Below are 11,333 nucleotides of genomic sequence, written 5' to 3'. Positions count from 1 at the left end.
CCGGATCTGGGTCAGCGCCGCCACACGCTCGCGTCATGGTACTGTGACTACTAGTGATGGGAAGTTCGGATCATTTTACCGACTCGGACCTTTGAGTCTCGTTCAGCAAAATGAACAAATCTTTTTTCGAGTCATTTCGTTCATTTTAGCAAAATATAATTAAAATGTTACGTGTTACTTCCCTAACCTTCCGTACGTACTTGTACACTACAAGCAATACAAAACTATAATGCTATAAGAAACAGAAAAGTGAGTCGTTCGTTCATCACGTGGCAGCCCCATAAACTTAACCTATGCTGTCTGAGCCAGAAAGAGAATTGATTAGTTCATATCTCGAGTGTTTCGAATCGTTCGTTCTTTTGTCACGTGACGTGACAGCATTGGATAGAGAAATTAGTTAATTTACAAGTTTCCTTACAAACGGGTGCATAGTTATTATTATTATTATTATTATTATCATCATTATTATAATTATTATTCACTCTTACAGTTACGTGATGCGTTTCTGGTCTCAAATTGTAGCTTTTTACTTCTTACAGTTTCTAAATGTGTGAATTTCTGTCATGATGGTTATTTTCCATAACACTGAATGTTGTAACAAAGGTAATAAAGAGTTGGTTATTATTATTAAGTCTCTTTCCGGCTCAGACAGCATAGGTTAAGCTTATGGGTCTGTCACGGGGTGCTGAGGGGGCTGCAGCACCCCCTGTTTTCACATGGTTGCAAATGCAACGCCAAGTTTGTTCATTTAAATTTATTTTTTTATTAAAAGTTTTAGCATTTAATAATTTATTTGTAATGATTTCTGAAATGTAAATTGTAAGTGGGCTATAATAAACCCATGTTTATCTTTATAAACATGATTTATTTTACTTATGATAAACCCCAACTCGGACGCACACAGCACCCCCAACCGAAAACATCTTCCCGCGCCCCTGCCTGAAATGTTTGTCTTTTCATCCTGAAATGCGAGGCAAATGTTGGATCACAATTGGGATGTTCTCTTTTATTCTGGAGGGCAAGGGCAAGGGCAATGACTGTACCATCGAGAGTATTTTGCAGTATTAAACATGTATTTATACTGATTTAATCAGGCTCCGAAAATTCTTCAAAAAGAACACAAAAAATGGCCTTCTCAGCTGCCATAGTTGCAACTCTTGCGTCATCAGAACAGAGTGTTCAACGCACCACCGTTTCCGTTTAAAAAAACGTTTTGCACCATTTTGTCGGGGCTGAACGCAGCCCAGGTGAACTACTTGACTAATTCCAGTGCAGAACCTATAGGATGTTGCGCATGCGCGACTGAACGAATCACTCAAGACGACTCGTTCTTCCCGAGTCACATTAAAGATTCGTTCAAAATGAACAAATCGTTCAAGAACGACCCAACACTAGTGACTACTGTCGTGAACTCGCCTCCACAAGTGAAGCAGTAGAGACGAAAATGTGGAATAAAGTCGTTCTTTTTGTTTTCTTTGCGGGCCAGAGAGCCCTCATATTTCATCAAAAATGTCTTAAACTGTGTTCCGAAGATGAACGAAGGTCTTACGGGTTTCGAACAACACGAGGGTGAGTAATTAATGACAGAATTTTCATTTTTGGGTGAACTAACCCTTTAAGTTAGAGTTCACTCAACTCGTATTTTAAGTGTTAACAGAAAGATTCCCTTGGATAATATAAAAAATATATTTGCTTGAGAAACAGCTAGATTTTTTAAGGCTAAATTTTCTGGAAAACAAGAGACTGATAGATTCACGACTCTTTTGCCGGTTCTTTTTAGTGAATAAAAAATAATTAAAGTGCAGCTTGTCCGATTCACGAACAAATTACTCTTACGAGCCGGTTCTTTTTAGTGAATCAAAAATAAATAAGAGATAAATAAATAAAATACAGTGTAATCAGTGCAGTCCGATTCACAGTCAAATTAATTTTATGAATCGGATCTCTTAATGAATCGTTCAAGAAGATCACGAGGTAACGTTGCAGTTTGACTAAAGAGCGGTCAAGTCTGTATTTAACATATTTTAAAGGTAGGCTTATTATTTTCAGTGATGGGTCATTCTATGGAAACGTCCACTTTTCTGTCCCTAGCTTTTACAGAAATATTACACTTGAAAAACACTTTAGGGTTACAATTTTTTTATATTTTAAAATAAAACAATGTGTTATTTGAACAATTACACCTTCTTGAGCCATCAATGTGGCAATATTTATTTTTAATTAATTATGGACCAACATTCCACAGGCCACAATCAACAACCTGATCAACTCTATGCGAAGGAGATGTGTTGCACTGCGTGAGGCAAATGGTGGTCACACCAGATACTGACTGTTTTTCTAATATTTTCATTGTTATAGCAAATACATGTTTGTGCAAATTAACTAACATCATTCAGTCACACTTTTAACAAACCTGATTAAAATAAATAAAACACAATCTCCTTATTTGTTGCATTATCATTATTTTTCTGTAACTCTGACTACATGTACTAAAAAAATTGAGAAATAATATTTCATAAAAACCTTTAAAATTGCCAGAGAAGTAAGGTAACACCAGTGACAAAAAAAAATGGTACATGTGGTCTTTAAATAAATGCACAAAAAATATAAAAAATCATTAAGCTGTCATTTATGTGTATTCATAAAGTCAAAAGATGATATAATAATGTGGTCTAAGTATAAATGTTAAAAAAATAAATACATTTGAAGACATCTTGCCATACCAAAAGTGGACGTTTCTGTAGAATGACCCTGATAAGGTTTTGTGTATAGGAAACTTTCGCCTTTAAAAATGGCAGTGAGCAGAACTGAACACAATCTCCTTGTTGTAGAAAATGAACACTAATGTATGTTACAAATTCAGTATGTTAAAGCGCTACCAGTCAAAACAAGAATCATAACGAAACGATTCGCGAATGAATTTTTGAATCGGTTCCTTTTGTGTCAGTAGGTCAAGCTGCTTTGCAAAACGTTGAATCGGTTCGCGATTCAGTCTGAATCAGTTCCTACACGCATTGATTTGTTTGGAGCGGTTTATGTAGTAAAAGACTGGTTTAGAACACAGAAAAAAAAAAGAACGCTGAATGAAGTGAATATTTACTAAAAATACATTGAAACAAAACCCTGTGAATGTCTCCTATCATGTCAGCAACGAAGAAACTATTAAAATCGACACCTGCAGCTTGAGAACGAGCAGGTTTGCTGTACAACAAACAACAATAGCGTGAAGGTACACGCCAATACACAGTAGGCTGCATAGGCCTACAGTATAAAAGTATTTCCATGTTTTTGTTTTTGTTTTTTTTAACATATGCCCTGTGAATATTATGCGGCGGTCATCCTATTACAGTGTGTGGTGGTACTGCCACAGCTACTGTAATTTTTAAAATGTATTTTTCCAAAAGAAAAAGTATAAACCACCTGTAGGTACAACAGAGGTTATCCTTGCCTTAGCAAGCACTAATGATATGACTAAATCAGGAAAATGAATTTGAATATGAATATAGGCTATCATATGTTTTAAAACGTTTTTTTCAGTGTCTGGAAATCCAGCAGGGGTTCAGTTTACATACAGTCTAAAATCATTATTTTGTGTTGGAATGAACCCAAAACAGACTTACCAAATAATGCAACACAAAATCCCTCCAGTATACATCCGACCCGTCCCGTAATGTAGTAGCCCACTGCATTGGTCACCACAGATGACACACTTCCTGTTAACGTGATGCCCAGGTCGGCCACGGCGAGGTTGACCAGGGCAAAATTCAGCGGCTGCCGCAGCTGTTTGTGCCGAAGGGTGACGACTATCACTGTAGTGTTCAACACGACAGCTGTGATGGAGAACACGGCCATGAGGAGGGACAGCGTGATGAATCCTGCCCAAGGCAGGGGCACCTTTGCACCAGGGTCATTGTGGATAGACGAGTCATTCAGGAATTCTGGGAAAGAGGCCATCCCCTCAAGCCTTAACTAAAAGTACAGATAAAGAACAGTTCCTCTAAAACGTTTTTTTCTGTAGTTCTGGTAGTTTTCCAGTCAGTTTCAAGCTATCTTCTCTGCTGTGTCATTTCAGGGTCATCAGACATGCACTTTCTGTCTGCACCTTCAAGTCGACAACACACAAAAAAGGGTTCTTATTCAGATTAGGTGCTGTAAGAAGAAAAGTCCTGAAGATCCGGACTTAAGACACAATAAGTCCTTCTGGGTGTGATCACTGATCCACCTCTTCCCTTGATTGCAGAAGAATGACTTGAATGACTGAAGTCAGAAGTTTGGAATAATAAGCAGGGGCAAACTGGGTCATGCTAAACAGCCAAATATTGCTAGCAAGAACCATCAGCAAATCGTGGGTCACAAAACCTGCAGAAAAAGATTTCTCATTTTACTGTCACCATACAGTACAACAAGCGCAACTGAAGTCATGTGATCCACTACTAGTCAACCCAGATTCAATGCATTGACTAGTGGCAGAACCAGTGGAAAATGAACAGTACAACTGCTGTACTGGGAAAAAAATATTACTTTGTAAGTGCTATGAATTTTTCCATTTCCTCATTTCCCTCATTGCTAATTATCACGTATTAGATAAATATTTACGGCAATAAAATAATGTGGATTTTAGATTTTGAATATATATATATATATATATATATATATATATATATATTTACTTTAAATGTTTACATTGCATTTTATTGAATTTTAGATTTTTAGAACAGCAAAGTCTAAGCTTTGAAATGAATGGCAAAAGTGATATAATTTACTTAATTTCACCTTATTATTTTTTGTATATATATATATATATATATATATATATATATATATTTACTTTAAATGTTTACATTGCATTTTATTGAATTTTAGATTTTTAGAACAGCAAAGTCTAAGCTTTGAAATGAATGGCAAAAGTGATATAATTTACTTAATTTCACCCTGTCAATGCATAAAGTTTTTATAGTTTTATATTATTGTTTTAAAGATGCTTCCAGGTATCTGTATCCATTCATAAAGGTGTGTGAGTGCCTGTGTTTATTATAAGAGATTTTGTAAGAGGTTCTGTGATTAGCTGTGCAGTGTGACTCTCAGCACCTTCACTGCCAGATGTCACATTTGCCCAGTACTACGTTTGACCCTGCTAAGAGTTTTAACTTCCATTAAGACGAGACGGAGATTGTGTATTTGGTGCCCTGCATTAAAATAGACAAGAGTGAACTCCAGCACAGACTAACCAGATTTGCTTCAAGAGTTGTTAAAACTATTGCTTCTGTCCCCCGAAAGACCTATAATTTCTTAATCCTATTGTTGTCTTTGTCATTCTGATTAAAGAAGGACCCTATAAGCACAGGTCACCAGTGAACAAAGACTTCTATTTCTGGATGTGCATCTATAGCTCCAGTGGACATACTGTAAGGTATTATTACAATTTAGAATTGATTTCTATTTAAATATATTTTAAAATGTAATTTATTCCTGTGATGCAAAGCTGAATTTTCAGCATCATTACTCCAGTCTTCAGTGTCACATGATCCTTCAGAAATTATTCTTACATGCTGCATTTGATTCTCAGGAAATGTTTTATTATCAATATTGAAAACAATTGTGCTGTTTAACGGTTTTGTGGAAGCTATGCTATAAATGTCATTGTAGTGTAGTAGCAGCATTGCAGTAGTACAGTATGGCAAGTGTTCTTCAATTTCAGTCACTGCTGTTTCAGCTGAGTCTGTAATGTATGATGCATTTCCCAGCTAATCATGACTGCACAGAGACTCAGGCCATGTTCAGACAGATCCATCAGAGCCCGTACCACACACACACACACACAATCACGCAGATGCACCTCATCATTTATGTGCTCGTAATTAGAGGAACAAAAAAAAAGAGAGAGAGAGAAAATGAGAGAATAGCAATTAACTCCTGGATGCCATTGTTAAGCATCAGGCTCAAGAGGTCAGTGCTGTAGAAATGGCTGGTCATGAATCGTATTCACTTACTTTCTCTGAGTACTATCTGCTCTTTTATGGCATCTATTGATGAGGCGCAATACTGCATCTGGCTGACTTATTCTATATATCAATGTATTTTGCTGTATTTATTCATTAAATGAATAATTCACACAAAAATGAAAATGCTGACAATTTACTCACCCTTAGGCCATCCGAGATGTAGATGAGTTTGTCTCTTCATCAGAACAGATTTGCAGAAATTTAGCATTCTATCACTTGCTCACCAATGGCTCCTCTGCAGTGAATGGGTGCTGTCAGAATGAGAGTCCAAACAGCTGATAAAAACATTGTGATAATCCACAAGTAAAAGACTTGACTACAGGACTTCAGTTAATGCCTTGTGAAATGAAAAGCTGCATGTTTGTAAGAAACAAACTGTTGTTTCCAGCTAAAATCCAGAGTCCTTTGTCCACAATATTGTTTTCTCCAGGGAAAGTCATCTGGTCTGAATCAGGAGAGAAATATGCACAGATCAAGCACCGTATACAAGTAAAAACAGTTCTAATCCAATATGTGGGTGGATTTTGATGTGAGAGGACAACAGTGATGAACTTTTTCACTGGAGGAATCATTATTATGAAGTCATTGTTTAAAGTTAAAAGTAAAACAAACTCGCAGCTTTTTGCTTCACAAGATGTTAATTGATGGACTGGAGCGGTGTGGATTACGTGTGGATTATTGTGATGTTTTTATCAGCTGTTTGGACTCTCATTCTGACGGCACCCATTCACTTCAGAGGATCCACTGGTGAGCAAGTGATGTAATGCTAAATTTCTCCAAATCTGTTCTGTTAAAGAAATAAACTCATCTACATCTTGGGTGACCTCATGGTGTGTAAATTTTAATTTTTGGGTGCATAGCAATGAATAATCTGATGTATCCAGAATCATATTTTCATATGACAACTCCGATAAGACCATTTGGGGGACAGAAATCATGAATATTATTCTAATTTTGGCCGTTTTTAACTACCTGTTCGAAACCATTATACAAACACTCTTTTTTTTTTAAACGTAATTGGACTTTTGACTCAGTCTTACCGTTATTGAGACATAGCCGTTTGAGACAACTAGCCCCGGTTAAATAAACTGCAAAGTGTGATCAAAACAGTTGTAACTCCAATATGCAGAATCATGCACTGCTGTTAGATAGGCTATGAAAATTAGTCTTATATCAAGATGAATAATAATGTTTATATAAGAAACTGTAATATTATTATTTTTTAATTCTTAATAAATAAATGATTAATATGAAAGTAAAATACGTAATCTCGAACCATATGCTCCATCACTGCTTGATACCAGAGCAAAAGCATCCCCAAACGGAGGACTGCGCGTGGCCGAGGGAAAGTTTCGCATCAGCTTCTCTCGTGTGCGCGCTCGCGTGAGGAAACGGCACTAGATCTCCCTGCCTAAATTTCGAGCCTCACTGTCTCGATGACTTTCTAATCGCTTTTCCTCTCCCTACACTTCTGCCTTTAGTATATGCACTGACCCGATAGTGTCGTTCATCATAATATCAGCAGCGCCAGTAGTGAGAGCGCGCGAGTTAATTTGGTTATAATCAGCTCTAAGAGAAAGGCTGTGAGCACAAAATAAGCATTTAAAACCGGTTTTGTTCTCTATACCCCTAAATGCAGCGATAAAAGGCAAAGATCGATGTCAAAGAGCACGAGCAGGAGGAGGTCGTGGGGTGTGTGACAGCTGGGCGGAGAGACTGAAACTCCGGAGGCAGCACGCGCGCTGGGGCGGGCAGATGTGAGGCTGAATCGGCGCTCGGTGCTGTTTTTGTAACCGAGGGGAGAGAGACCGAGAGGAGGGGGGAAATCTAAAGGGAGCCCGAGCCGCCGGTTCCGTTGCAGCGCGAGAAATTTTGGGTGAAGGATGCAGCGGAACCGGAGAATTCCTCTGATGCACGCGCGCTGCCTCCTCTTGTGTGTGATGAGCGCGTGCTGGACGGCGCTGGAGGTGCGGGGGTCCCAACCGGAGATCCCCTTATCAGTGTGAGTAGAAGAGCATGCATGCACAAAATAGAGAAGAAGCCATGATAAGAGAGGTTAAAACTATACTGTAGTTTTATTTTAAAAGTCTATAAATTTCTAGTACAGATTATAGATGCATTTTTAATTTATGCACATTGCATTAAATATAAATGCATGCAAAATATAGAGAAGCCTTAATAGTTATATTTCATCTATGCACATTTGTAGAGAGAGAGGTTAAAACTATCATTTATAATGGCTTTGTATTTTAATGGTCAATTTATAGCTAAAAATCAAACGTGAAAGGCTTTAAAAAAATAATTTATTCACATTTTATTATATTTAAAGGTGTGCAAAACAGAAAATTAACTACATTTAATCTATAATCACAAGTGCACTTAGAGGTTACAACTACTTTGCGATGGTTATTGCACTATTGTAATATTCTGGTTATCTGCAAATATGAGAGGCTTTTATTATATATGCACATTTTATAATATTTAAATGTAAAAAATATATATATAGAAAAGAAGCCCTGATAATTGCTGTTGTGTGTACAAAAATACAGTATACAGTAAAACAAATTTGAAGTGTGCAAAAACATGCTTCATGTGATAACAGCTAAATCCACTGATTTTATTTAAACCCCAAATATAATTTACAGTGATATGATATAATCAGCCTCACTACATTACATTACACCAATGAAAGTCATTATTAAGAGGCATGATTAAAGAAAGTCACGATTAAGATCAGGTATAAATAGTTCCTTACGATTATTTGGAATGCACGTTTTCACTTTTTATAGTGTAGAAGGAAAATACAATATAAGCTTTTATGGCTTAAGAACTTTGTTGTTGTTGTTGTTGTTTGAAATACAATAAATGAGAATCATAAGGGATGAAAATGTGGATTAACCTACAAACCCCCATGCTCCTATATGCTCATATAGAATGCAATGATTACAAACAGTTATTGCTTTAACTTATGTTAACTGTTTTACTCCTTAACTATCATTATATTATTGCTAATACTTGTAATGGTGGCATAATGTGTTTTAATTTGAGTGATTAAATAGGTTCTTCTACCAACAGGGTGAAACTCTGGGCTTCAGCATTTGGTGGTGAAATAAAATCAATAGCTTCTCTCTCTCTCTCTCTCTCTCTCTCTCTCTCTCTCTCTCTCTCTCTCTCTCTCTCTCTCTCTCTCTCTCTCTCTCTCTCTCTCTCTCTCTCTCTCTCTCTCTCTCTCTCTCTCTCTCTCTCTCTCTCTCTCTCTCTCTCTCTCTCTCTCTCTCTCTCTCTCTCTCTCTCTCTCTCTCTCTCTCACACACACACACACACACACCTCTTCTTGGCTCATAAGAATACAGATGGCTTTGGTTTACAACATCCAGGTGTATAATCTGAGATGTGTGTGTGAGTCTAAACACCTGTGTAGGACTAGCTGGAATAGACAAATAGAATAATTGAATGAATGTGTGTCTCTTTATAAATGACAAAGGAGCGTCTGATGATGCACTACACACTTTAGCCACACGGTGGCAGCTGATATTATGAACTGAGTGCTTCAAATCTTTTTCTGGCCATCGGGTTCAATTTTTTGAGATTTAAGGCATTTGGAGATAAATGTAAAAACAGGGAAATTAGACACAGGCACATAAAGCAGATGCCATTTGATGCCATAATATCCCCCTTGTGTTATTTTTTAAATGTATTATTTATTCATTAATATCCATTCATATTATGAAGTCTTATTGGTGTGAGGTGTTGTAGATGGTTTATATTTATGCATTAATTAAATGTTGATAACACTATGTCAAAAGAGAAAAAAAGGCACATACACACATTGCAATATTAATATTTTATTATTAAAGTTCATATCTGTGCTGATATGTTGCAGATAAAGGTCTCCACCTGGTTTCTTTGTTCCACTGTACCATGTTGTAGCTATTACTGCTGTTTGAATGCACTATGCGGTGGCGTTATATACTACAGAACACACTTCATTTCCTCTCGGTTTCTATTGAAGGAAAAACAGTGATGGATGTTTTGAGATAACCCTCTCTCTCTCTCTCTCTCTCTCTGAAGTATTAATAAGTCTCTCAGTGTTGGTGTGAGATAAGAGCACAGCTCTCACCATCAGTGCACATATTATCATCGTAATTACCTCCTCACAGAATATGTGTGCGTGACTCTTTAACTGAACTAGCCTGAGTCTGTTTATAAAACAGCAGAAATGAATGAAACTCAAGCTTTATTACTATTACAGTTTTCATCGATGTTAGTGAGGTATATAAGTGTCTATGTTGGTGTCTATCTGTGTGTGTGTTTTTGAAGGATACAATGATAGAGACATTCAATAAAATTGAGTTATTTTTTTTCTGCACACAGTACACTGATTGTTTAACTAATGCTGAGATTTGGGGTCTATCTTTAGCTACAGGGCCCTTACTTACAGAAAAAATCTATAGTGTAGTCAGAGCCATTACCGGTGTTGTATTTATCCACTGATCCGAGACCAATGTGGCTGATTTACCTTGCATAGTTGTTAACAGAATTATTTACACAAAAATGAAAATTCTCTTTGTTTACTCACCCTTATGTTGATCCAAAACCATTTGCTTTTATGCTTTTACTGTTCGGTTCATAGTAACCATGTCTGTCAAGCTCCAAACAGACAACATAAACTAGTCCATATGACCCATGTGCTAAACTCCAAGTGTTCCAAAGTCATAAAATAGCTTAATGTGAGAAACAGACTAAAATTTAAAGGGATACTCCACCCAAAAATTTTAATTAATTTCATTATCTGCATGTCATTCCCAAATTGTATAACTTACTTTCTTCTGAGGAACATAAAAGAAGATATTTTGAGAAATGTCTCAGTGATTTATTTATTTTTGTCCATATGGAAGGGCTTCAATATTGTTTGGTTCCCAACCTTCTTCATTATTATTATTATATATATATATATATATATTTTTTTTTTGGATATTATTTACTGATAAATCTAATTTTCCATTGTGCAAGTTAGTTCACCATGTTCATTACAAAACACAAAAACCAATGAAACGTAATGACTTAGTGGAAGATTATCAGATATCGACTACTGAAATTTCCATTTGTTCCTCGCCCAAAAAATTGTATGATTCAGAAGGATGAAATATAGTGCATGAGTTGTATGGACAATTTTTATTATTATTATTTTTTTATTTTTTATTTTTTATTTTTTTGGTGATTGTAAGACAAATTTGGCAGATGTGGTCACTGTAAATTGTATTAAAAAAGAGCTGAGTGAAGATTTTTTATAATCAGTGCTAGGTAGATTACTTACGAATTATAATACGT

The 11,333-nt window shown here is 36.3% G+C and overlaps 1 protein-coding gene and 1 long non-coding RNA gene across 2 annotated transcripts in view; one reads left to right on the top strand and one right to left on the bottom strand.

The window, feature by feature from the left end:
- Positions 1 to 3,954, bottom strand: part of LOC107686001 (parapinopsin-like) — a 6,139-nt gene extending 2,185 nt beyond the window's left edge. The window contains exon 1 of the mRNA XM_016482790.1: positions 3,621 to 3,954. Coding sequence (XP_016338276.1) covers positions 3,621 to 3,954 — 334 coding nt within the window. The remainder of the gene's footprint in view (positions 1 to 3,620) is intronic.
- A 3,641-nt stretch (positions 3,955 to 7,595) lies between these two features.
- Positions 7,596 to 9,128, top strand: LOC107685993 (uncharacterized). Its single transcript, XR_001634010.1, has 2 exons — positions 7,596 to 8,004; positions 9,078 to 9,128. It is a non-coding gene; the product is annotated as an uncharacterized LOC107685993 (long non-coding RNA).
- The last annotated feature ends 2,205 nt before the right edge of the window (positions 9,129 to 11,333 follow it).

The sequence above is a fragment of the Sinocyclocheilus anshuiensis genome, unplaced genomic scaffold, assembly GCF_001515605.1.
Source record: "Sinocyclocheilus anshuiensis isolate Anshui unplaced genomic scaffold, SAMN03320099.WGS_v1.1 scaffold465, whole genome shotgun sequence".
NCBI lineage: Eukaryota > Metazoa > Chordata > Actinopteri > Cypriniformes > Cyprinidae > Sinocyclocheilus > Sinocyclocheilus anshuiensis.
The sequence above is the reverse complement of the archived record's forward strand: the minus strand, read 5'-3'. Positions and strand labels throughout refer to the sequence as shown.